Consider the following 27,738-nt stretch of genomic DNA (forward strand, 5'->3'; position numbering starts at 1 on the left):
TTTTGGGTGGCTGGGTTCTTATCACGCTGGGAATATGGGTGTATTTGATGATACAACATGTCCCACTGTAGCTTTCTCTGTAACCCCACCTTGTTTTTTCCAATGACTTCAGTTGATTTTAGGTTACACGATCGGATTCGGTTCTGCCTGAGAGTCTGTTGGTTCATCAGTATATTAATGAAAGTTATTATCATACAGTAACCGTTTTTACAGATGAATCAAAAGATACGTTAACTGGGGATGTTGGTGTGGCTGTTTTTGTGTGCCTGAATTGCAGGTAATTATAAAGAAATGACTTACAGCCATTTATCAGCATAGAAAGCAGAATTCTTTCCCAACAGTATAGGCTTACAGTGGGTGGTGGAAATTGGTCCTTATAATTTGCTCAGAATACATTTCGGTTTTGATGAGTCTTAAACAGGTCATTCTGGCAGTAGGTCAGATTGACTGTTGGAAACTTGTCAAACGGTATTTCATATATAAAGTTTGATTTAAATGTCTGCACATTATGGGCCCTGCACATCACACTGTTGAGGGAAATGATAATGTTGACTGTTTAGCACCAAAAGCTGTTAAATGTTAAGCTGTGGATATAGACCTTCCACTTAGCAAATTAGAAGCTAAAGGGTTGGTAATGTTAAGAACCTGTTGGGTTTATAGAAGAAGGGCTTAAAACAAGGGAACCAATGATATTGACATAACATAGAAATGTCCACACTATGCTTAATTATGCCTTGTAACTAATTGGAAAACTTCATTCTGTGTCGTGTACATTTTGTCATTATGAAACTGTCGAAACACATACTATTTCAATGTGAAGCGTACAAGGCTGAAGAAAAATCAAATGCAGTCTTCAGTACAATCTTTGCGAGTGTAGATAGTTTTCAGATAAAAACTATGAAATTATGGGACTGACTTTCAATCAATTCACAGTTTGAGCTGGAAAAGGCATGTAATAATTGTGTTAAACCTAAGGAAATGACATATAGGGTAGTAAAGGTGAGTGGGATGTTGGATTATTGGGATGCTCTTAAAATCCAACAAAAGGCAACAAAAAAAAGCCATAAGAATGGTCAAGACGAAATATGAGGGCAAACTGGCTAATAATATAAATCAGGATACTAAAAGTTTAGTTTTCAGTTACATGAAGAGTGAAAGGGAGATGAGAGTTGATACTGGACCGCTGGAAAATGATGCTGGTGAAGTATTAATAGGGGACAAAGAAATGGCAGATGCACTTAATGAACAATCTTCACTGTCTTTTACGGTCAGCACCGCCCCCAATTGTCCCATTTAACCTGTCTCATTGCGGGTGGACTTTAGGACCCGGGGGAGCTCAGGACCCGTCGCCCACAGCTGCTGCTGAATCCCCGATGTTTCTGTTCGGTTGACGGATGCGGTGAACGAGTTAAAATTAATCGATCGACAATTCTCATCTCGTGTTTATTTCACTCCATAGAACCGTAGAACACTACAGCACAGAAAACAGGCCATTTGGCGCTTCTAGTTTGTGCGGAAACTTTATTCCGCTCGTCCCATTGACCTGCACCCAGTCCGTAACCCTCCAAACCTCTCCCACCCATGTATCTATCCAATTTATTCTTAAAACTTAAGAGTGAGCCCGCATTTACCACGTCAGATGGCAGCTCGTTCCACACTCCCACCACTCTCTGAGTGAAGAAGTTCCTCCTAATGTTCCCCCTAAGCTTTCCCCTTTCACCCTAAAACCATGTCCTCTCATATTTATCGTTCCTAATCTAAATGGAAAGAACCTACTAGCACTTACTGTCTATATCCCCCATAATTTTGTAAACCTCTATCAAATCCCCCCTCATTCTTCTACACTTCAAGGAATAAAGTCCTAACCTGTTCAATCTTTCCCTGTAACTCAACTCCTGAAGACCTGGCAACATCCTAGTAAATCTCTGCACTCTTTCAATCTCTCCAACCTCTCCATGGATACCTCATGTCTGAACTTTCTGAACTAACCTCCCATGTGGGACCTTGTCAAGAGCCTTACTAAAGTTTATGTAGACAACATCCACAGCCTTTCCTTCATCTACTTTGTTGGTAACCTCTTCGAAAAACTCTTCAAGATTCATTAAACACGATCTACCATGCACAAAGCCACAGTGACTATCCTTAATCAGCCCTTGGCTGTCCAAATACTTGTAAATCCGATTTCTCTGAACATCTTACAATAATTTACATACTACTGATGTCAGGCTCACTGGCCTGCAATTTCCTGGTTTACTATTGGAGCCTTTTTTAAGCAACGGAATAACATGAGTTACCCTCCAATCCTCCGGCACTGCACCCGTGGCTGAGGACATTTTAAATTTTTCTGCCAGGACCCCTGCAATTTCTACTCTAGTCTCTCTCAAGGTCCGAGGAAATATCAAGTCAGGCCTGGGGGATTTATCTACCTTTATGCGCTGTAAGGCAGCAAGCACCTCCTCCTCTTTAATCTACAAATGTTCCATGACACTACTGCTTGTTTCCCTTCCTTCCATATACACTATGCCAGTTTCCTGAGTAAATACTGATGCAAAAAAAAAACTGTTTCAGATCTCCCCCATCTCATAAGGCTCCACACATAGACGACCACTCTGATCTTCTAGGAGACCAATTTTGTCCCTTACTATCCTTTTACTCTTAATATACTTGTAGAAACCCTTCAGGTTTTCCTTCATTTTATCTGCCAAAGCCACCTCATGTCTTCTTTTTTCCTTCCTGATTTCCTTCTTTAGTATTTTCTTACATTTTCGATACTCTTTAAGTAACTCATTTGCTCTTTGTTGCCTATACCTGCTATACACTTCTCTCTTTTTCTTAACCAGATCGCCAATATCCCTTGAAAACCAAGGGTCCCTATGCCTTTTAACTTTGCCTTTAATCCTGACAGGAAAATGCAAACTCTGCACCCTCAAAATTTCACATTTGGAGCCCTTCCACTTACTGAACACATCCTTGTCAGGAAAAAAAAACTTATCCCAATCCACTCTTCCTCGATCTTTTTTCATTTCTACAAAATTAGCCCTTATGCTATTTAGAACCTCAACTCGAGGGCCAGGCCTATCCTTAACCATAATTAACTTGAAACAGATGACATTATGGTCACTGGACCCAAAATATTCGCCTAAACATACTTCTGTCACCTGACCTGTCTGGTTTCCTAATAGGAGATCAAGTATTGCATCCTCTCTCGTAGGTATCTTTATATATTGATTTAGAAAACTTTCCTGAAAACATTTCACACACTCCAAGCCATCTAGCCCTTTTACAGTTTGGGAGTCCCAGTCAATATGAGGAAAGTTAAAATCCCCTACTATTAAAACTTCCTGTTTCTTACATTGGTCTACTATCTTTATACAGATTTTCTCCTCCAATTCTCTCTGACTGTTGGGCGGTCTGTAATACAACCCTATTAGTGTGGTCACACCTCTCCCGTTCCTCAGCTCCACCCATATGGCCTCTGTAGACAAGCCCTCTGGGCTGTCCTGTCTACGCACAGCTGTGATATTTTCCCTGACTAGTAATGCCACTCCTCCCCCTTTCATCCCTCCCCCTCTATCACGTCTGAAACAACGAATATTTCTATCATGTATAAAGCTTAGGTGGGAGGTTATCTTTTTGTATTAATGTATTAAAAATAAATTATAAATTCTACCAATGGAACCTCTTACTTAAGGATTCTTATTCAAAATAGTATCCAACAAATCAGATTCTTGCATATAAGGAAATTTAGATAATTATTTTTGTAAAAAAATGTCTAACCTGAAGATATTGCAGGAAGTGTATATGAGAGAGAGAATATTTGCTAATTAACTAATTATTTACTAATTAATAATTAGTAAATCCCGGGAACTAATATTAACTAATTAATATTTGCTAATTTATTCAAACGAGAGGACATGATTTGAGAGTTAGGGGGCAAAAGTTTAAGGGAAACACGAGGGGGTATCACTATCACTATCACTATCTGCTCTAACACTCTGGTTCCCCTCCCTCTGCAAATCTAGATTAAATTCCTTGGAGCAGCACTGGCAAATCTACCCGCAAGAATGTTAGTCCCCCTCCAGTTCAGGGGCAAACCGCCCCGTCGGAACAGGTCCCACCTTCCCGGGAACAAAGCCCAATTGTCCAGAAACATGAAGCCCTCCCTCCTGCACCATCTCCTTAGCCACGTATTTAGCTGCACTCTCCGCACATTTATATTTACAGGGACTTTACTCCTGACGCCGGTCCCGGGACCCGACCCGTTTACAGACCAGGAGCGGAACCGGAGCAGATTCTCAGCCACTGGTTTCCATCCCAGGTCGCGAAGAAAGGATAAAGTTTCCCCGTGAATTTATTCCCAGTGAAGGTGTGGAGATGGGACTTGGTCTCCGCGTTGTAAAATGAAACTGTCCCGAACTCGTAACTGAGATAAACTCCCACCCACCCGGGGATGAGATCGGCAGGTAGACGGGCCCCGGGGGAGCTGAGAACACGGAACACGTCATAATCCCGATGTAACACGTCACCATCCCGCCCGATGACCCAGAATCCGGTCTTCGGACTCAGACTGACCCGTCCCTTCCTCTCCACAGACTCTGCGGCGACTCCCAGCCACCAGCTCCGATTCCCCGTCACCTCCACCTCCCAGTAATGTCTCCCCGATGTGAATCCCTCCGATCCCAGCACACAAGCCCAGCCTGTGAATCTCTTCCAGGTGTTAGGGAGATTCCTCCGGGTCCAGGTCCATATCACACTCTTCCGATCCTCAGACACCTCGAGCTCCGGACTCGCCGTTTGCACATCCAGGGTAACAAAGACTGGGGGGAGAAGCAGAGAATTAGAGAGTCCCCGGGGATCGGGGGGAGACTCGGGCAGCGCGGCCCCGGGGATCGGGGGGAGACTCGGGCAGCGCGGCCCCGGGGATCGGGGGGAGACTCGGGCAGCGGGGTCCCGGTGATCGGGGGGAGACTCGGGCAGCGGGGCCCCGGGGATCGGGGGGAGACTCGGGCAGTGCGGCCCCGGGGATCGGGGGGAGACTCGGACAGCGTGCCCCGGGGATCGGGGGGAGACTGGGACAGCGCGTCCCCGGGGATCGGGGAGAGACTCGGGCAGCGCGGCCCCGGGGATCGGGGGGAGACTCGGGCAGCGCGGCCCCGGGGATCGGGGGGAGACTCGGGCAGCGGGGTCCCGGTGATCGGGGGGAGACTCGGGCAGCGGGGCCCCGGGGATCGGGGGGAGACTCGGGCAGCGCGGCCCCAGGGATCGGGGGGCGGGGGGGAGACTCGGGCAGCGCGGCCCCGGGGATCGGGGGGGGGGTGTTTGAGACTCGGGCAGCGCGGTCCCGGGGATCGGGGGGAGACTCGGGCAGGGCGGTCCCGGGACCGGGGGAAAGGCCGCTGGGCCTCAGGCGCGGTCGGGTGGCCGACACGAACCTTTGATTCGACAAAAGCGGATGGACAACTAATGTCTCCCCATGGGTTTTCCGCTGGACAGGGGAAACATCCTCCCTCACTCCTGCCTGTTGACCCCTGAAAGAATTTTGTGTTTCCATAAGATCTCCTCTCATTCTTCCAAACAGGGAACAGAGAACATAGAGCAGTACAGCACAGGAACAGGCCCGTCATAGAATGTTCACATTCATTTGTGAGTGTGAAGTGGGGCAGTGTGATGGTTTGAGACAGTAAAGGAGGTGATAATGGGAACCAGTAGGGGAGAGATGAATGGCAGATTGAACCAGGAGGGGGAGGGGTGGAAAGCCTGTGGGTGAACTGTGTGTGTAGACGTAATGAGAAGCTGGAGGGGGCAAAGATGGCAGATGAGGATCCCTTTGTCCCCTTTCCCAGAACCCCATCACCTGCAGCCCCTCATGAGGAAAGGGGATGAATTTTCAGGGAGCCTTTAAGCAACACAGGTCCTGATGAAGTGTTTCAGTCTGAACCGTCGACTGTTTACTCTTTTCCATAGAAACTTCCCAGCCTGCTGTTCCCCCAACAATTTGTGTGTGTTACTCTGGTTTAAATATACTCAATTATTTGGCCTCCACAGCTGCCTGTGGCAGATTCACTATCCTGTGGATAAAGGAATTCCTCTTCATCTCTGTCCGAAATTGACATCCCTATAGTCGGAGCCTGTGCTTACCGTTCTCGACCCACCCACATCCTCCCAACAACAACTCTCTCCAGACAGGTGACAGAGAGATCTGGCGAGACCCTTCATCAGGACCTGTGTAGCTTGGATTACCAGCATCTGCAGATTTCCTCCTGTTTGATTTTTAAAGCAGAAGTTGATAAGTAAACTTCTTGATTGGTCGGAGTCTCAAAAGTTATGGGGTGGAGGCAGGAGAATAGGGGTGAGGGGGATAATAAATCAGCCATTCTTCTAAACTCCAGTGAGTACAGGCCCAGAACCATCAAACACTCCTCATATGTTAATCCTTTCATTCCTGGAGTAATTCCTGAGAACCTCCTGGACCCCTTCCAATGCCAGCACATATTTTCCAATAGCAGGAACCCAAAACTGCACACAATACTCTAAGTGTGGTCTGACCAATGCCTTATAAAACCCCAGCATTACATCCTTGCTCTTGTACTCTAATCCTCTTGAAATGAATTCTGATATTGAGTTTGCCGATCTTATCACTGACACAAACTGCAAGTTAACCTTAAGGGAATCCTGCACAAGGACACCCAAGTAACTTTGCACTTCTGATTTTTGAACTTTCTCTCTGTTTACAAAATTGTCTATGCCTTTATTCCTTCTACCAAAGTGCATGCACGACTTCCCTACCCGATAGTCCATCTATCACTTATTTGCCCATTTCCTGATCTGTCTCTGCCCTTCCCCAGATTCCGAGCTTCTGCAGCACTACTTGCCCCTTCACCTATCTTCATATCGTCTGCAAGCTTGGCCACAGAGGCAACAATTCTGTCATCCAAATCATCCTTCTGTCTATCTTGGCTTTGTGCTCCTCGAAGAATTCCAATGGATTTGTCAGGCAAGATTTCCCCTTAAGGGAAGGCATGCTGTCTTTGCCCTATTTTATCATGAACTTCCATGTACCCAAAAGCTCGTCCTTAATAGTGGATGCCAACATCTTCCCAAGCAGACCACATCCGGACTAACTCACGTATAATTTTCTTTCCTCAGCTGCTCTCCCTTTTTAAAGTCTGAGGTGACCTTTCCGATTTCTAATAATCTTGAATGACCAAGTATCAAGTGATTCTTGAAAGATCATTGCTAATGACCCCATATTCTCTTCAGTTAACTCTTTCTGAACACTGGGATGTAGTCTGTCTGGTCCAGGTACCTTCAGATCTTCAATCATCCCATGCACTTTCTCTTCAGTAACAGCAACAACACTCATTTCTGTCCCCTGACACTCTCACACTTCTGACATTCATCTAGTATCATTCACAGTGAGGATTGACACAAAATGTTAAATAAGTACCTCTGCCATGTCTTTTGTCAAATTTCTCCTCTCCGGTGTCATTTTCTAGGGGTCCAATATCCACTCTTGCCTCTCGTTTACTCTTTACATTTTTGTGTCCTCTTGAGTATTGTTGGTAAGCTTTCCCTCATATCTCATTTTCTCTCCTTATGGATTTGTAATTCCTTTCTGTTGATTGTCAAAATCTTCTCGATACTCCAACATCCTGCTGATTTCTGCCCTATTGAATGCCCTCTCTTTCATTTCTATGCTATCTCTGACTTCCTGTGTCAACACGGTTACCTCATCCTCCCTGTATAATAATACTTCGTCTTTCTGAATTGCCCCTGGAACTCCAGTCTTTGTTGTTCTGCAATCATCCCTGCTCGTGTCCCCTTCCAGTCTACTTTGGTCAGCTCCTCTCTCATGCCTCTGTAATTAACATTACTCCACTCTAATACTGATACATCTGACTTTATCTCCCTCTGTGGGGTAAATTCTATCATTTTATGATCACTGCTTCCTAAAGGTTCTTTGAACTGAATCTCCCAAATCATATCTGGTTCATTATACAAATCCTTCTCTGGAATTCTCTTTCTCCCATTGGGCTCAACCACAAGCTGTTCTAAAAAGCCATCTCGGGAGGCATTCTACAAATTCTCCCTCATGGAATACAGCACCAACATGATTTTCCCAATCTACCTCTTGAAATCCCCCATTCAGATCGTCACCTTGCCCTTCATTCCATCTCGTGGTGTAATTTGTTTCCCACCTCTAACCTGACTACTATTTGGATTCCTGTGTATGGTGGGGGGGGGGGGGTCTTGGGATAAAAGCAGAGAGTGGATAAACTTGGACTATTCAGCTGTAGTGTAGGGTGTCCAGGTATGACCGCTTATTGAGGTAAATAATTCATAAGGGGCTTAAATATTTTTTTTTACAAGAAATGGGAGTACAGAACCAGAGGGCTCAGATTGAAAGTGAGATGGGAAATTTTTATGCGGTCTATGGGGTAACATTCTCAGAGAGAGGGAGGTTGGTAAATGGAATTTGCCATCAGACGCTGTACAAACAGGTAAAAATAAAATATTTTAAAATAAATTTGGGCAGGTACACACATAGGAAATGGTTAGAGGGATAGAGGGGCAAACAGAGGCCAATGAGACATGTTCTATAAGACATCTTAGTCTTTCAGATTGATGAAGTGGGCCGTGGGTTAAACATTCGTAAAACCCTCCCAGATCATCCTCCTGAGGAATCTGACCCCGGACTCTGTCTGTGAAGTGTTGATGTGATGTCACGTCAGAGGGCAGCTCAGTGCCACAGAACAGACAGACTGAGTAAGGATGGCAGATTTCAATCCTAAATGGTAATTAGTGCCTATTTCTGTGGCCGTGTGTCACACTCTAATAGTATATCCGTGTGTGTGTGTGTGTGTGTGTGTGTGTGTGTGTGTGTGTGTGTGTGTGTGTTGATTGTGGTAAATATCTGTGTGGTAAGTATACATTGCTGAGGCTCTGACTACAATCTGCCAGTCCTTCCTGTGTGTGTGTGTGAGGGAGCTTTGCCAGGCCGGTTATGCTGTGTGTGCTTCTCCCAAGATGAAATCTTGACCCATGTCATTGCTTGTTGGTGTGTCTGAGCTCATTCTCACAATGCTTCAATGTAGTGGTCTGATCACCATAAGACATAGGAGCAGAATTAGGCCATTTGCCTATCGAGTCTGCTCTGCCATTCAATCATGGCTGATCCATTTTTTCCCTCCTCAGCCCCACTACCTGGTCTTCTCACCATAACCTTTGATGCTGTGTCCAATCTAGAACCTATCAATCTCTGCTTTAAGTACATACAAGTTCCAGAAATTCACCAGCCGCTGGCTCAAATTTCTTTGTATCTGTTTTAAATAGACACCCCTCTGTGCCCTCTTGTCCTAAACTCCACAGCCATGGGAATCATCCTTTCCACATCTACTCTGTCTGGGCCTTTCAACATTCGAAAGGTTTCAATGAGATCCCCCCTCATCTTTCTAAATTCCAGCGAGTACAGACACAGAGCTATCAAACGTTCCTCATATGATAACCCTTTCATTCCTAGAATCGTCCTTATGAAATGACTCCTCTCCAATGCCAGCACATCTTCTCTTAGATGAGGAGTCCAAAATTGTTCACAATACTCAAGGTGAGGCTTCACCAGTGCCTTATAAACCCTCAGCATCACATCCCTGCTCTTGAATTGAATGCTAACATTGGATTTGCCTTCCTCACCACTGACTCCACCTGCAAGTTAACCTTTAAGGTGTTCTGTAGAATGACTGCTAAGTCCATTTTCATCTCAGCTTTTTCGGTTTTCTCCCCATTTGAAACAAAAAATCCGCACATTATATCTACGACCAAATTGCATGGCCATGCATTTTCCAACATCGTATATCATTTGCCACTTTCTCTCCCATCCTCCTCATCCAAGTCCTTGTCCAACCTAACTGTATCCTCAACACTACCAGCCCCTCCACCAATCTCTGTATCATATGCAGACTTGGAAACAAAGCCACCTATTCTCGGACAAGAGGGTATGAATTCAGGATTGAAGGACGTCCTTTTAGAACTGAGATGCGGAGAAATTACTTTAGTCAGTGTGTGGAAAATCCGTGGTATTTGTGGCCACAAGTGGCTGTTGAGGTCAAGTCATATTTAAGGCAGAGATAGATAGGTTCTTGATTAGCCAGGGCATCAAAGGGTATGGGATGAAAACAGCGAGTGGGGATGACTGGAAGAATTGGATCTGCCCATGATTGAATGGTGGAGCAAACTCGATGGGCCGAATGGCTTACTTCTGCTCCTATATCTTATGGTCTATTCCATCAGCTAAATCTTGATATACAGCGTAAAATGAAGGTGTCCTAACACTGACCCCTGTGGAACATGAGTCAGTGGCAGCCAACCAGAAAAGGATCCCTTTACTCTCATTCGCTGTTTCCTACCAATCAGCCAATGTTCTAACCATGCCTGTAACTTTCCTGTATTACCATGGCCACTTAACTTGGTTCCGAGATTCCAAATATACAACACGCACTGCATCCTCTTTACCTATCCTACTTATAATCTCCTCATAGAATCTCAACAGGTTTGTCAGGCAGGATATTCCCTTAATGAAGTCATGCTCACTTGTCCTATCTTGTCCAGTGTGACCAAGTATTCCATAACCTCATACTTAACAACTGACTCTGATTTCTTCCCAACCACAGAGGTGAGGCTAACTGGTCTATAATTTCCTTTCTGCTGTCTTCCTCCTTACTTAAAGAGTTAAGTGACATTTGCCATTTTCCAGTCCTCTGACACCATGCCAGGGTCCAACAGTTTTGAAAGATCTTTTCCAATGTCTCCACAATGTCTACTGCAACCTCTTTCAGAACACTAGGGTGCAGTTCATCTGGTCCGGGTGACTTATGTACCTTTAGGTCTTTCAGCTTTTTGAGCACCTTCTCCCTTGTAACAGTAACTGCACTCACTTCTCTTCCCTCGCACTCTTCAACACCGGGCACAGTGCTCGTGCCTTCCACGGTGAAGACTGGTGCAAAATATTTATTTTATCTGCCATCTCTTTATCCCGCGTTATTATATATCTGGCCTCATTTTCTAGCAGTGCTATATCCACTCTCATCTCTGTTTTATTTGTTTACAAAACTTGAAAAACTATTTGATATTGTTTGCCAGCTTGTTTTACAAAGACAGGTGTGTATAAGGGGGCTGAAGAATCTTGGGAGACCAGAGTCACTCCAACCACAAACTGTAGTATTTGCTACCATCCAGGAAACGGTACTATAGCATAAAAGCCAGGAGCAACAGGCTCCAGGGACAGCTTCTTCAACCAGGCCATCAGACTGCTTAACTCATGCTGAGACAACTGTATTTCTATGTTATATTGACTGGCATGTTGTGTGACAGTGATGGCTCCCGGTCGGTGGGGTTGATGTGGAATAAACTTCAAGTCCCCTTCAGCCCAGTATTACAGACAATCTTTGCCTCAAATTATAACTGAATTGTGTCTCATAAACAAGGAAAAATGAATCTTTGTAAGTTTTACCTCGCTTAATAGCATCAAGTTTTTCTCTCAGCACTGTGTTCAACAAATAGGGATGATAGAATTTTTCAACCGGTAGGGCCTCATCTGTCACTGACAATTCCTGGATATCGTCATTAATCCTGTAAATATTAAACTGCTGGTGATAAACTGGAATTTTGAAGTATTTTACAAATCCATACAGGGTGTCAGTAAAGATCATGTCCTACCTTCTGTTCCGACGAGCTTCCTCCTGAAATAAATAAAACACAAATCTTATTCGACTTGGACTTACTGTCCACATCATGAATTTAATCCAAATCATTACAAGGTGTTGAAAATTCCCACTCCCACAGTCACAAACACACACCAGCAATACAGAACCATGGGATAAATACAGGGAATGTTTCTGAAAGTTAGACCATTACTGAGAGGATGAAACTTACAGGAAAGACAGGACTGGCTATGCATTTTCATCTGGAAAAGATGTCAGAATAATAAAATGGAACAATTTAAGATTAGTGATGGATTTCATTGAGAGAAGGTGGAAGAAGTACCTCAGTAATGGCTAACACGAGAAGACACAGGTGCTTGGAAGTAGTATGGTGAAGATGTCCGGGCTAAGTGTTTTGGAATGGGTGGAATAAGCTGCCGGCAACGAAGGTGGAGGTGGATGCGATAGGGTCTTTCAAGAGATTCTACGTAGGTACATGGAGCTTAGAAAAATAGAGAGCTATGGCTAACTCGAGGTAATTTCTAAAGTGAGTAGATGTTCGGCACAGCATTGTGGGCCAAAGAGACTGTATTGTGCTGTAGGTTTTCTTTGTTTCTATGTTTCTATTTATGGGGAGACCTTCAGTCAAAGATAAAATGCCAGGAGGTTTTTAATAAATCCCACAAAAAATTTAGTTAAGAGAATGTGAAACTCAGTGCCACAGAAGTGGTTAAAGTGGAACAGCAGAGATTGAATGTAATGGGGAGGCAGGATAAACACGTGAGGGACCAGGGAGCTCGGGGCATTGTTGCTGGGTGCGGTGAGTAGGTGGCAGGGGGCTTGTGCAGAGGGGAAATTGATAGAAGATGGACCCAATGGCCTGCTCGTGACGGAGAATGGGACACAATCCCATGTAAAACTTATCTGAAAAAGTAGAGACAGTGAAAGTTTCCGTAATCTGATGGAAACCGGATATGGAGGATAGGTCTGATGTGTGGGTCACATTCTTTGTTAGCACTGACTGAGAGAGAGATCCTCACACCCACCGCACCAGACACACTCACAGCCTGTGACTGGAACTGGGTGTTAATAGGAGTTTTAGAGGATATTTAATGCGGCAATTAAGGACACAATCAGCAACTCTGTGTTATGATCAGAGTAAATCATTTCAGAAAAGATTACATTCTGTCCTGGGATGTACAGAAGTTGTGGAATTTCAGTTTTGGGACAAAAACAACCCTGAATAGTTACATCAATTGTCTGGCGAGAAACAGTTTACTGCCATTTTTAAATGCTGTGTGTAGGAGCAACACGTCTGTTTTACGTATTTATCACGATAATCAGTCACGTGAGTGGGGACATGGTAAAAGCGAAGGGAATAAGTTACGTATTCGTAATTTGTTCTGGGCTGTTTTGATCCTGGGACTGGCAAATGCCATATCTTTTGTTGACCGATTCACTGCAGTTTAATTTACGATGAATTATGCTGAAATTTTATCGTTTAAATACTGTATGTTGCTGATAAAGGATCGAATATCAATCTCCGACATTTTAGAATGTCATTAGCGGAGTGATTGGAGGTGCCTCATGCAAGGAGAACACTCTGTGTGAGGACACCAGCAGCGGCAATTGAATTGTTGGAATTGGCCTCTGTGCTGTGTTTAGTTCAAGTATACCAATGTTCATTTAGTTCAATTTAACAGAAATAAATTGAAATGTAATCCCTCACCTTGAGAAATATCACACTGTCTTCCTGATCCATCTGTTCCTTTAACTTTGAGATTTCCTCCTGAATAATCCTCATATTCTCTTGAATCTCTCAAAGATTTTTCTCCATTGGATTGAGAATCCTCGCCTCTTCCTTCCTGATATCCCTGAGTAAGCTCTGCTCTTTCTCAGTGATAATCTGGCGCAGTTCAGCAAACTGGGATGTGACGTGGGTCTGAACGCTGTGTGACTGTTTCTGTCAAATGAAAAGTGAAGATTAGTTTACTGCATTGCTGTGTTGTACTTCCTTTTGATATGAAGGTGACCATTCAGTCCATTGGGGTCCATACTACATCTGTGACATTCCCGTCAACCCCATTCCCTCACGCTTTCCTGAAATCTATTCTCCCTCATTGACCCATTAACTCCCTCCTGATTCACATACACCCTCCCTCCACATTTGATAATTAACCATTCATCCAGCATGTCCTTGGAAGGTGTCTGAAACTGTCATGGCCACAGGGAGAGCATGCAAACTCCACACAGACGGCAGCAGAGGTCAGGATCGAACCCAGGTCACTGGAACTGTGATACTCTGCTATTCTGCATTAAATGGAGCAAAACTCGACAGTAATATCAGAAATTCCGCTCAGGAAGCCTCACCCGAACACCGGAAATGTTCTCTTTCTGTTGCTGCTCCTTTTCCTGGAAGTCTGATTTCTTTTTTGTGAGAGAGTCTAAGGAAGATTTTAGCTGATCCTGGAAGTCAGAGAGTGAAGGAAATAGAAACAAAGATGCATCAAAAGAAACAGGTGATCAAACCCGATTATTACACAAAATGCCGGAGGAACTCAGTGAGTCAGGCAGCATCTATTCGGGGGAAATAAACAGTCGGTGTTTCGGGATGAGACCCTTCATTAGGACTGGGAAGGAATGGGGCAGAAGCCAGAATAAAAAGGTTTGGGGATGAGAACCAGCTGATAGGTGACGGATGAGACAACATGAGGGGGAACGTGAGGGAGGGTGATGAAGTGAGAAGCTGAGAGGGGACAGGTGGAAGAGGTAAAGGGCTGGAGATGAAGGAACCTAATACGAGAGGACAATCGACCATGGAAGAAACGGGAGGAACGGGGCTGTTTGCGGCCCTGAATGGCGACGAGGGAGGAGGTTAGGAGTCAGGTGTAGCACTTGTCCCGTTTGCAGGTGTCAGTGCCTGGAGGGAGATCAGTGGGGAGGAGCGAGTGGATCAGGGCGATACAGTACGGGGAGCGATTCCTACGGAGAGCGGAGAGTTGCGGGTTGCGGAGATGGGCTGTGGGACGGAGAGACGGTAGAATCCCATCGGATATGGCGGAAGTTGCAGAGAGTGATGTGTTCGTTTTGGAGGCTCATGTGATGTTTTGTAGGGCAAGACAAAATAGGTTGAATATCAAATTAACGTTACTTTTACCTTGTAGATTTTAACAGCTTCTTTAATCGGCATGATGTGGTGATCTCTGTGTTCCTGCGCATCTCTACAGATCAGACAGATCAGTGTCTTGTCCGTTTCACAAAACAGCTTCAGTTGTTCCTCATGTTCCTCGCAGTGACGTTTACTTTCCTTCCCTTTCGGGTCCAGGTTTAGATTTCGAGCTTCTTCAGCCAGATTTGCTAAGGCCCGATTCACCCTGAGGGTGCGGTCAGCAAACACCTCTCTACATTCCAGGCAGGAGTTTCTCTCCTCCCTTTCCCAACACCGTGCGATACAAGAGCGACAGAAGTTGTGTCCGCACTCCAGTGGCACCGGATCGGTGAAGAAATCCAGGCAGATGGGACAAGTTACCTCCTCGTTCAAACTCTCGGCCGGTCCTTTCGAAGCCATGTTAACTCCCAGCACTTCCTGATTCAAAATGCTTTCGCTTTCGGGGAGCTGCTGATCCCCTGCAGTACCGCGATTGTCCACTATTCGCGCTGCGGACTCGGGGAATGAACAGGGTTTTGCTGGTTGTGTTCAGTGGAAATTCTGGCCATTTCTATGTTTAGTGTGGGATCAAAAACACATTAAAGACAAAAACACATTTAACACATTAAACGGGCAACAGATAAGAAAACTAGGCGATGGACTGTCTAAGCCCGGCTACGAGCGGAGGAGGATTGGCCATATGGCATATGGCCATCTCTTAAAAACCCAGTGCGACAAAAACGTCAGCTGAATCTCTAAAGGCCTCATCCCTGCGGTCGGAGGGACCTTCCCCTGGAAGATGATTGAAGTCCTGCGCTGAAAGGAGAAGCCATGTGCCCCCCGGGGTGGTTCACTACTACAATAACTGTGAGGCTTCCTCAGCCAACGCGGCCACTCTTTGTCCAGTGTAGAGGATCCCTGTAGTTTCAGTGGTGTCCCTGTAGTCTGGAATGCGCCAGTCGGCAGCATTCCTGTACGACAGGGGTTCCCAAACTTTTTTTTATGCCAAGGACCAATACCAGTAACCGTGGTCCCCAGGTTGGGAACCCCTGCTCTACGGACATCTCGATTTAATGGCAGGCCAACAAGTTTCGGGCGTGTTTCCCCGAGTTGATGATCTTCCAACAGCACTCGCTGTCCGTTTTCCTGGACGTCCTGGGAACAGCCCGAGGATCAGTGAGCCTTCTGTCACGCAGCTGCTGTGACTCAGGCCCTTGCATCTTTCTCCACAGATCTTCGCCAGCCCACAGTCCGCAAAGAGGTGAGTGACCGTCTCGTCTCCACTGCAGTAATCTCGGGGCAGCGCGCTGTGGGAGTGATTTCCGGGCATGCAGCAAGGATCAGACTGGGAGGGACGCTCTCGTCTCCACTGCAGTAATCTCGGGGCAGCGCGCTGTGGGAGTGATCTCCGGGCATGCAGCAAGGATCAGACTGGGAGGGGCCCTCTCGCCGCCAGACAGGTGAGGTCTTGCTGCCTGTTGGTGAGATCTGGTGATGAGGCATTCTGCCAGATGGTCTGGACTGTCTGCTCAGGGAACCACTCCACTGTGTCCATCCAGTCCTTCACCTGCAGTAACTGCAGGACATTCCCTGCTGACCACTGTCTGGTGTCCTTGTGGTCAAAGCTGCTGGTCTGAAAGAACTGTCACCAATTTCATTAACACAAGGTTCACATGGAGAAGCTTCCTGATTGAGACAGACGCAGTCTCACAGGGTATTTACAGGGTAGGGGCAGGACTGATGTTTCTCCTGGCTGGGCAGTGGAACCAGTGATCACAGACTCAAAATCCTAGGTCACCTCAACAGGACTGAGCTGAGGAGAAATTTCCCCACCCACAGTGCAGTGAACATTTGGAGTTTTCTCCACAAGTTTTCTAAATTAAACGGACATATTTAGGGGCTTGGCGATGTTCGGAACGTTGAAGGAAAGTGGCGCTGAGGTCAAAGATCAGATATATTCTGAGGGGCAGAACAGCGCAACGGGCCGAACAGCCACGCCTGCTCCTGATTCTTATTTTATAAATCACGAGTTTACCTTTGCGCCTTGTTCTCTCTTGGCCTTCAGCCTGTCGGATTGCACAGGGGAGCGGTGAGAGCTCCGGAGATCCATCAGCAGCCGCTGCGGATATTTCATGCTCTTGTTATTTATCGCTGTTTCTCCATATTTGCATTTGCACAGTTTGTTACCTTCAGCACTCTGGCTGATCTTTCACTGCCTGCTTCTGTTATGGTTACTATTCTATACTTTTTCTAAGTATGTCCGCATGAAAATGCTTCTCGGGGTTGAATGTGGTGACTTAACTGTACTCTGGTAATAAAATTTATTTTGAAATATGAGTTTCGGGGAACTTCCTTTGATCCTGAGAACAAACTGTGACTGACATCCCCAGCTCCCAGCAGCAGCCCGTCCTCAGACAGTCACAGCCAATTAGCGACCAATGCTGGGAGAAGGTTGCTAGCATTGGCTGAGGGGTGTGAGTGGGCGGATGCTGAGCGCCCGGCCGGGCCGGTTTAGAACAGGGACCGAGTGAGGCCGGAGACCGGGAGCTGCGCCTTGGGTTTCGGCTGCACCACCGGCGGGTCGTGAATCCTTTCGAAGGCAGAGCTGAAGAGACCGGCGGAGATTCCGTGAGATGTTTCAGCTACACGGAGGGCGCCCGGCCTTTCCTCGCCGAGGATCGGGGCCTGTTGTCTGGAGTTGTCTCCCAGACCCGTCCCTTCCTACTGGGAGACGGGAGCTGCCCCGCAGCGGCTGCCGATGGAACTCCGGAGCTCTCACCGCTCCCCTGTGCAATCCGAACGGCTGAAAACCAAGGGAGAACAAGGCGCAAAGGTAAACTCGTGCTTTAGAAAATAAGTAACTGGAGCATGCCTGGCCATTCGGCCCGTTGCGCCTTTTCCACCCTTTCCTCAGAATAGTCCTTTCTTTTTAAAACTTTTTATTGAAAATAGGAAGCCCGTTGCGCCTATTCTACCCTTTCCTCACAATAGTCCTGATCTTCGACATCAGCGCCACTTTCCTGCAACGTTCCCATCATCGCTGAGCCCCAAAATTTGACTTTAAATTTAGAAAACTTACAAATATTCACCACAATCTGAGTGAGGAAATTTCTTCCGATCTCAGCCCTGCTGAGGTGACCTCGTATTTCGGTAGTTTTAGGACAGGCCCAATCATTGTAATCTCTCTGAGGACACTACCACAACCCAAAATCAATCTGGGAAACTTCTTCATTCCCTTTATCCGATAGACTGCCTCTGGGACGGGGACCAGGCCTGTGCACAGTGTTCCATGCAGGCTCTCCACAGGACCCCATATACCTTCAGAGGAGCTTTTTATTCTTGTATTAGACCATAAGACCATTTTCCCTATCATGTCTGCTCAGCCACTTCATCATGGCTGATCCATTTTTCCTCTCTGCAGCAATCGCCTGTCTTCCCCCCCGTATCCCGTCATGCCCTGACCAATCAAGAATCAATCAACCTGTGCTGCCTTTATGGCAGTTATTTAGTTTATAATATTTTCGCGTAGTAATTTGTTAGCATTTTTTAGTTAAAGTTAGGATTGTTTAAATCAATTGATTTGTCTGTAATACATCGCGGCTGCGATGACGTCACATCCGGGTTCGCCGCGTCTTGTGGGGAATTACCGGTTTGAGATTCACGCAAGGGTGGGGGTCACTCACATGTGCGACCATAACGCTGACTAGGGTCTCTCTATGCACCAAAGACACAGTGAAAGCAACGCTGTAAGTCATTAGATAATCGGTATTTTGAGTTAAAATGTTAACGCCGATTCTGTTAAAAGTAACGACGGTCGGTAAGGTTTACCTTTTCGTCAGTTAAAGAGTCGGGATAGTTTGTATTGAAGTGTATCTAAAGCAGCCAATGGAGCAGCTAGATTCTGACTGTATGCTGCACTTTAATGTAATGTAGTTATTGTAGTTTTACTTTTGCAAGTATTCACAATGTAAATGTGATATTTAGAAGGGAACAAACATTGTACCAATCTTGTATTGTTTTTCAACAGTTTTCACCATGCGTTAATGTGAAGAGTGAACAGTAAATGGTTAATCTTACTGCGGTCTCGTTTGCATTGATTCTGGTTTATCTCGACGTTTACCTCGGCGTTGCTTCACACCCGAGCGAGAACGTTACAGTGAAAAAGCGGCATTATCAGGTGTTTAAAGTGCAGCCATGTCAACCCGATCCAGCATCAAGTCGTTGTCAAAGTCATCGTCATCCTGCGATAGGGGCAGTAGGGCATCAAGTAAGGCCACCCAAGCAAGAGCGAAAGCAGAAGCCGCCAAGGTGCGAGCGCGCTTTGCCAAAGAAGAATTAGAAGTAAAGATGAAAGCGGCTGCCAGAGAAGCCGAAAAGGCTGCCAGAGAAGCCGAAGCGGCTGCCAGAGAAGCCGAAAACCAGAAGGAAAAGGCTGCCAGAGAAGCCGAAGCGGCTGCCAGAGAAGCCGAAAACGAATTGGAAAGGAAAAGGGTAGAGGCACGGTTAGAAGCGCTGAAGCTAGAACGAGAAGCAGCAGCTGCCGAGGTGGAAGCAGAGTTAATAGAAGACGCCGAAGAAATGCATGATCCGAAGGACGGAAAATCTACCTCAGAAAAGATCGGATTGGAACGTACAAGGGACTATGTCCAATCTCAAATGGAATGGAAGACTCTTTCTTCCTCTCTTTACTTATTCGATAACGTCCCACTTCACGAGGAGTCTTGGAGAGGCCCGACGGCATCACGTCCATCCGAGGAAGATAATTTACCCTCGCAACTCCGCGATGAACCCAGGAATGCCAGGGCTCACGACAAGTACTTCTCGACACCGAACTTACCGGATTTGGGGAGAAGAGAGGCAAAGACTGAGTCCAGACCAGCAAATCCCATAACAGATGTACGCCCTCAGTTATGTACCTGTGGACATGTTCCCTCAGCCCGCACGCCACCTGCAGACGAATCCGCAGCACGGTATTTCGCACGACGGGATCTCGTCACTTCAGGACTATACCGGTTCGACGATAAACCTGAAAATTACCGTGCATGGTACTCCACTTTCACCAACGCTATCGATGGAGTCCAGCTCAGAGCAACCCAGGAGTTGGATCTTATGGCAAAATGGCTGGGAAAAGAATCATGCGAACAGGTGAGACGCATGCGTTCAGTGTACATCAACAAACCCGAGCTAGCATTGAAGAAAGCATGGGAGAGACTTCAGGAGGGCTACGGAGCCCCCGAAATTATTGAGGCGGCGCTATGCCAACGTTTGGGAAATTTTCCTAAGGTGTCAGCCAAGGACCACACCAAGCTAAGAGAATTTGGAGATTTACTCATGGAGATTCAAGGCGCCAAAGAAGATGGCCACTCAGCTGGTCTAGTATACCTAGACACTCCAACCGGGATTAGACAACTCGTGGACAAACTTCCATTTGGGCTGCAGGACAGGTGGTTGTCCGTTGCCTCAGATTACAAGGAAGAACACGAAGGTCAATTCCCTCCCTTCGAGTATTTCACCAGGTTCGTGTGCAAGGAGGCGAAGAAGCGAAACGATCCTAGCCTCATAGGTCCAGGAAGCAGTACAATTTACACCAAGCCAGATAAATCCACTTCGAATAATTCCAACATCACTAAACCAGTCTCAGCGCTTAAGACCCAAGTCCTTACAACTAACAACGACCCTAGCAAGAATTGTCCATTGCATAACAAACCCCACCCTCTCAAAAGATGCAGAACGTTTAGGGAAAAACCCCTCGAAGAGAGGAAGGCCCTTCTCAAGGAGAAAGGAATATGTTTTAGATGCTGTTCCTCGACCTCTCACTGTGCGAGAGAGTGCACGATCGCCATGAAGTGCCTGGAATGTGATAGCACTAATCACGACTGGGCCATGCATCCTGGCCCGTTACCGCAAACCGACGAAGCTCCTTCACCCCCACAACAGGACGGCGGGGAGGGAGAAGCTCACTCCAGGACACCTGTTGTCAGCTCGAGCTGTACGGAAGTTTGCGGTCAACCTCAGGCAAGCCGTTCTTGTTCAAAGATCTGTCTCACTAAGGTGTACCCTAAGGGAGCCAAAGACAAGGCCACCAAAGCCTACGTAATTCTGGATGATCAGAGCAATCGCTCGCTAGCCCGTCCAGAGTTCTTTGACTTGTTCAACATCGAGAGCGAGCAGTTCCCATACTACCTTAGAACTTGCTCAGGCAACATGGAAACTTACGGAAGGAGGGCCGAAGGCTTCCAGATCGAGTCCCTGGATGGTAAAGTCCTCATCTGTCTCCCCCCACTCGTAGAGTGCGAGAAAATCTTGAATAACCGCACTGAGATCCCGACGCCAAGTGCGGTGCTACACCAGCCACATCTCCACCACATCGCCAAACACATCCCAGAGCTGGATCCAGAAGCAGAAATACTCCTGCTATTAGGGAGGGATGTTCTCCGGGTACACAAGGTTAGGCAGCAGGTCAATGGACCACACGACGCCCCCTTTGCGCAACGCCTGGATCTGGGCTGGGTGGTGATAGGAGAGGTGTGCCCTGGCAACGAACACAAATCAACGGTTAACACACTCAAGACCAATGTGCTAGAGAGTAGCCGCCATATGATTCTTCAACACCGCACAAGTTCCATGTGCGTCCAGGAAGCACCACAAGGCTTTAACAAGCGCAAAGTAACTGACGAGACGCTGGGTCAGTCTGTCTTTGCTCAAAAGGAGCATGATAATAAACTCGCTCCATCGGCTCAAGACGCCATCATCTTAAAAACGGAGGACACCAAGGTCTTCAGAGACAAAGCAAATAGTGGGGTCGCCCCACTACCTTTCAGAGAACCACGCCAGTGCTTGCCAAACAACAAAGAGCAGGCAGTCAAGCGGTTCATGCCCTTGCAAAAAACCACGAAAAGGAGACCTGAGATGCAGCAAAGCATCCGATCGACCCACGAGGTACTGGGCACACCAATGGCAGAGGTCACAGCCATTATGAATGCACGACCACTCCTACCCGTGTCTTCTGACCCGGAAAACCCCTTCATACTCTCGCCATCAATGCTCCTTACGCAGAAGGCAGGAGCTGCCCCTCCACCAGGGGACTTCTCCGATAAGGACCTGTACACAAAGCAATGGAGAAGGGACCTTCAAGTTGGAGATTTAGTCCTGCTCAAGGACAAGCAAATCGCCGGCAACTGCTGGCCAATGGCCAGAATCACTGCCACATTCCCTAGTAGGGATGGACATGTCAGGGAAGTCGAATTGAAAACTACCGACCAAGGCGATGGGAAAATTTACCAAAGGCCTGTTACAGAAGTCATTCTACTTCTACCTAACGACTGATTTAGAGACTGAAGTTCGTATTATGTTCATTGTGACCTTACGAAGGCCAAGCGGGGAGTGTGCTGCCTTTATGGCAGTTATTTAGTTTATAATATTTTCGCGTAGTAATTTGTTAGCATTTTTTAGTTAAAGTTAGGATTGTTTAAATCAATTGATTTGTCTGTAATACATCGCGGCTGCGATGACGTCACATCCGGGTTCGCCGCGTCTTGTGGGGAATTACCGGTTTGAGATTCACGCAAGGGTGGGGGTCACTCACATGTGCGACCATAACGCTGACTAGGGTCTCTCTATGCACCAAAGACACAGTGAAAGCAACGCTGTAAGTCATTAGATAATCGGTATTTTGAGTTAAAATGTTAACGCCGATTCTGTTAAAAGTAACGACGGTCGGTAAGGTTTACCATTTCGTCAGTTAAAGAGTCGGGATAGTTTGTATTGAAGTGTATCTAAAGCAGCCAATGGAGCAGCTAGATTCTGACTGTATGCTGCACTTTAATGTAATGTAGTTATTGTAGTTTTACCTTTGCAAGTATTCACAATGTAAATGTGATATTTAGAAGGGAACAAACACTGTACCAATCTTGTATTGTTTTTCAACAGTTTTCACCATGCGTTAATGTGAAGAGTGAACAGTAAATGGTTAATCTTACTGCGGTCTCGTTTGCATTGATTCTGGTTTATCTCGACGTTTACCTCGGCGTTACTTCACACCCGAGCGAGAACGTTACACCGGCATATATCCACTGACGTCACAGTCTGTTCTCTGAGTGGGGTCACTTTATCCAGTTTACCTGCTCTGCTTGCTGTACTTGTCCTTGAACAGGCCCTTCTGCTCACTGTGTTGTTCTGAACCAATTGAACTGGTCACTTCATGCCTTACTAAACCAATCCCTTCTGCCTACACAAGGAACACATCCCTCCATTCGCCTCACATTCATGTGGTATCTAATAGCTTCTATCACATCTGCCTCTACCACCACCCCTGAAATTCACTCCAGACAGCCACCACGATGGGAATGAAAAACAAAACTTGAAAGGCAAATCTCCTTTAAACATTCTGAGTCAAGTTTTTAACATCATTGTCTTTTCTAATTGTTTTTTTTTCCAACAGCAGCTATGCAGAGAAAAGATCCAAAATTACACTAAATTACAAAATACTTCAATAGTGCAAAAAGGACCAATGAGGATGTGTTCCCCCTTTCTCCTGAAGTGCATGCCCACTGGCATTGGACATTTCCTCCTTAGAGAAAAAATCTCGGCTGTCCACTCTGTCTGTGACTCTCACGTTCCTGTAAACGTCTGTCAGACCTCCCTCAGCCTCTGCCACTCCGGAGAAAATTCCCTGAGATTGTCCGGTCTCACTCTATCCAGGCAGCATCCTGTGAAGCCTCTTCCACTCACCATCCAAAACCTCAGCCTTATTCCTGTATTCAAATGCAATTCTCCAGATGTGGTTAAACTAGAGATTTATACAACTGCAACATAACTGTCTGACAATGGAACCACTATCTGGGAGTTATGAACTCGGATTCCAAGATCCCCCTGTAGATCAACACAGTCCAATCTCGCCCCATGAATATAACAGCAAAGAGATAATGCTGAGGCTTTATAAGACACGAGTCAGGCCACACTTGGAGTATTGTCAACAGTGTGGGGCCCCACATCTCAGACAGGATGTGTTGTCATTGGAGAGAGTCCAGAGGAGGTTCAGAAAGATGATTTCGGGAATGAAGGGGTTAAAATATGAGGAGCTCTTGGCAGCTTTGACCCTGTGCTCACTAGAACTCAGAAAAATGCGGGGACATCTCATTGAAACCTACCGGATGTTGAAAGGACTGAATAAGGTGGATGTGGAGAAGGTATTTCCTGTGGTGGGGCACAGCCACAAAGTTGAGGGGCCACCTTTTCAAACAGAGGTAAGCAGCTTATTTTTTTTATTAGCCACGGTGTATTGGATCTGTGGAATGCTCTGCCACAGACTGCGGTGGAGGCCGAGTGTGTGGGTATATTCAAGGCGGCAGTTGATCGTTTCCTGATCGGTCAGGGCATCAAAGGATATGGCGGGAGGTCAGATATCTGGAATTGAGTGTGATCTGGGATCAGCCATGATGGAAAGGTGGCTGACTCAATGGGCTGAATGGCCTAATTCTGTTCCTATGCCTTATGGACTTATGAACACAAGCCCCCTCAATCATGATGAATCTCCTCTGCACTCTTCCAGCACAAAACATCCTTTGTACAGAATGCTAAGCGGAACTGAATGCAACTTTTCAAGAACGTTGTCAAGTCAGGCAGCATCTGTTGAGGGGAATAGAGTCGATGGTTGGGACAGAACCCCTCCCTTACAGCACTAACACAGGCCTTTCGGCCCAACCTTTCCATGCTGTCCTCCTGTCCATTTAAACTAATCCCTCTGCCTGTCTTTGACACAGAACACAGAAATCTACAGCACATTACAGGCTCTTCAGCCCACAATGTTGTACCGACCATGTAACCTACTCTAGAGACTGCCTAGGATTTCCTGATCGTATATCCCTCTATGTTTCTAAGCTCCATGAACCTATCTAAGAGTCTCTTAAAATATCCTATTGTATCCACCTCCACCATTGCTGCAGGCAGTGCATTCCATGCACCCACCACTCTCTGTGTAAGAAACTCACCCCTGACATTCCCTCAGTACCGACTTCCAAGCAGCTTAAAACTACGTCCCCTCTCGTTAGTCACTTCAAGCCTGGGAAAATGCCTCTGGCTATCCACAAGGTCAAAGCTTCTCATCATCTTATACACCTCTATTAGATCACCTCTCATCCTCCGTCGCTCCAAGGAAAGGCCAAGTTCACTCAATCTATTCTCATAAAGCATGCTCTCCAATCCAAGAGCAACATCCTTGTAAATCTACTCTACACTCTATAGTATCCACATCCTTCCTGTAGTGAGGCCACCAGAACTGAACACAGGACTCCCAAGTGGGGTCCAACTAAGTCCACAGCCCTGCCGTGTTGGGGTACAATTACTTATGTACAGGTTAGGAGAAATGTAGCTTCAACATCACCTCACAGCTCTTGAACTCAATCCCATGGTTGATGAAGGCCATCACACCAGATGCCTTCCTAACAACACTGCCAATCTCCAGAGCAGCTTTGAGTGTCGTATGGACATGGACCCCAAGATCTCTCTGACCCTCCACACTGCCAAGAGTCTTACCATTAATATTATATTCTGTGTTCAAATTTGACCTCTTCATCTGTGTTGAACTTTCTGCCACTTTCCAGTTCTGCATCCGAGGTGAGGAAATAGATTGCTGAGCCTCTGGCTAGGATCGTTATGTCCTCATGGTCCACGGGAATGGTACCGGAGGATTGGAGGGATGCGAATGTTGTCCCCTTGTTCAAAAAGGGTAGTAGGGATAGTCCGGATAATTATAAACCATTGAGCCTTACATCTGTGGTGGGAAAGCTGTTGGAAAAGATTCACAAAGATAGGATTTATTGGCATTTAGAGAATCATGGTCTGATCAGTGACAGTCAGCATGGCTTTCTGAAGGGCAGATCGTGTCTAACAAGCCTGATGGAGTTCTTTTAGGAGGTGACCAGGCATATAGCTGAGGGTAGTGCAGTGGATGTGATCTACATGGATTTAGTAATGCATTTGATAAGGTTCCACACGGTAGGCTTATTCAGAAAGTCAGAAGGCATGGGATCCAGGGATGTTTGACCAGGTGGATTCAGAATTGGCTTGCCTGCTGAAAGCAGAGAGTTGTGGTGGAGGGAGTACATTTGGATTGGAGGGTTGTGACTAGTGGTGTCCCACAAGGATCAGTTCTGGGATCCCTACTTTTCGTGATTTTTATTAACTACCTGGATGTGGGGGTAGAAGGATGGGTTGACAAGTTTGCAGAAGACACAAAGGTTGGTGGTGTTGTGGATAGTGAAGAGGATTGTCAAAGATTGCAGAGACAATGATAAAATGCAGGAGTGGGCTGAGAAGTGGCAGATAGAGTTCAACCTGGAGAGGTATGAGGTGGTACACTTTGGAAGGACAAACTCCAAGGCAGAGTACAAAGTAAATGGCAGGATACTTGGAAGTGTGGAGGAGCAGAGGGATCTGGGGCTACATGTCCACAGATCCCTGAAAGTTGCCTCACAGGTAGACAGAGTAGTTAAGAAAGCTTATGGGGTGTTAGCTTTCATAAGTCGAGGGATAGAGTTTAAGAGTCGCGATGTAATGATGCAGCTCTATAAAACTCTGGTTTGGCCACACTTGGGAGTACTCTGTCCAGTTCTGGTCACCTCACTATAAGAAGGATGTGGAAGCATTGGAAAGGGTACAGAGGAGATTTACCAGAATGCTGCCTGGTTTAGAGAGTATGGATTATGATCAGAGATTAAGGGAGCTAGGGCTTTACTCTCTGGAGAGAAGGAGGATGAGAGAAGAAATGATAGAGGTATAGTTGATATTAAGGGGAATAGATAGAGTGGACATCCAGCGCCTCTTCCCCAGGGCACCACTGCTCAATACAAGAGAACATGGCTTTAAGGTAAAGGGAGGGAAGTTCAAGGGGGATATTAGAGGAAGATTTTATACTCGGAGAGTTGTTGGTGCATGGAATTCACTGCCCGAGTCAGTGGTGGAGGCAGATACACTAGTGAAGTTAAAGAGTCTACTAGACAGATATATGGAGGAATTTAAACTTAGGGAGGCAGAGTTTAAGGGTCGGCATAACATTGTGGGCCGAAGGGCCTGTACTGTGCTGTATTGTTTTATGTTCTATCTGTTTCTCGCTGGAATCTCTCTTTTAATTTAATTTTCCATTGAAGGCACGAAACAGTACAGAAAACGTAATGCATTACATTTCCCTCCATTTTGCTTTTATACCTTACCCCTAGACACCACAACGTCATCAGTGGGGCCTTCTGGGAGTTGTAGTCATTTTCCTCGCTCGCTCCCTGTCAAAGCATGTTTCGTCAGCCACCACAGACATCACCGAAACAGACCCACCGAGGCGCGAAGGGGAATCACACCCGTCCTTGTGGGCGCCGAGGCCGGCAACAGCGACAGAAGCGAATCGCTGATCACCGCCATGTCGATGGAGCGGAAGAGGCGGGGCTGATCATGGGCCGATTCCCTCCAGCCAATCGTAGCTCAGAATTAACAATGACCCCTGCTGTCATTGGCTGTAGTGTCTGTCGCTCAAACGGGAACTCGGAGGGTGATTAGTTTATGTGAACGTCAGTCAGCCTTCCTGTCTTTATGAGTTTGGATTTGGATTTATAACGGGACAGGAAGCAAATTGGGAGAAATGTGAGTTTTTATGTGATGATACATCAGTCTCCGAGTGAGATTATTAACAATAAAAGGGCAAAGGCCGTGGTGAGGAAGGAGGTGATTTACTGGAGGTTATATGGAGATAATATTGGAAGGGATATCAAACTTGGAATTGTTTGGGATATAATTTAGAAAATGGGGGGATTTGTGGGGATCATAATATTCCAGTGATGATTAATGAGGGCAAAATGATTGTTACTGAAACAGGGAAGGTTGTGTTACTGGCTGGGTCATTTGCTG

General features: G+C 46.3%; 2 protein-coding genes and 1 long non-coding RNA gene across 3 annotated transcripts in view; 1 reads left to right on the forward strand and 2 right to left on the reverse strand.

The window, feature by feature from the left end:
• The window catches only part of LOC140723732 (uncharacterized), a 39,185-nt gene extending 11,947 nt beyond the window's left edge, over window positions 1–27,238 (reverse strand). Inside the window, exons 1-2 of the long non-coding RNA XR_012097953.1 lie at window positions 27,054–27,238; window positions 25,378–25,629 (exon numbers count right to left, since the gene is read on the reverse strand). This is a non-coding gene — a long non-coding RNA (uncharacterized lncRNA). The remainder of the gene's footprint in view (window positions 1–25,377; window positions 25,630–27,053) is intronic.
• Window positions 3,816–15,526, reverse strand: LOC140723730 (E3 ubiquitin-protein ligase TRIM39-like). Its single transcript, XM_073038278.1, has 6 exons — window positions 14,854–15,526; window positions 14,067–14,162; window positions 13,426–13,659; window positions 11,713–11,735; window positions 11,507–11,625; window positions 3,816–4,817 (listed from the first exon to the last, which is right to left on the reverse strand). Exons 3-6 carry the CDS (start codon window positions 13,498–13,500, stop codon window positions 4,264–4,266), a joined length of 771 nt encoding a protein of 256 aa, XP_072894379.1. The 5' UTR covers window positions 13,501–13,659; window positions 14,067–14,162; window positions 14,854–15,526; the 3' UTR covers window positions 3,816–4,263.
• Window positions 18,408–23,631, forward strand: LOC140723733 (uncharacterized). Its single transcript, XM_073038279.1, has 3 exons — window positions 18,408–18,590; window positions 18,872–19,814; window positions 23,622–23,631. Exons 2-3 carry the CDS (start codon window positions 19,039–19,041, stop codon window positions 23,629–23,631), a joined length of 786 nt encoding a protein of 261 aa, XP_072894380.1. The 5' UTR covers window positions 18,408–18,590; window positions 18,872–19,038.
• Window positions 27,239–27,738: the final 500 nt, after the last annotated feature.

This window comes from Hemitrygon akajei, unplaced genomic scaffold (assembly GCF_048418815.1).
Source record: "Hemitrygon akajei unplaced genomic scaffold, sHemAka1.3 Scf000131, whole genome shotgun sequence".
NCBI lineage: Eukaryota > Metazoa > Chordata > Chondrichthyes > Myliobatiformes > Dasyatidae > Hemitrygon > Hemitrygon akajei.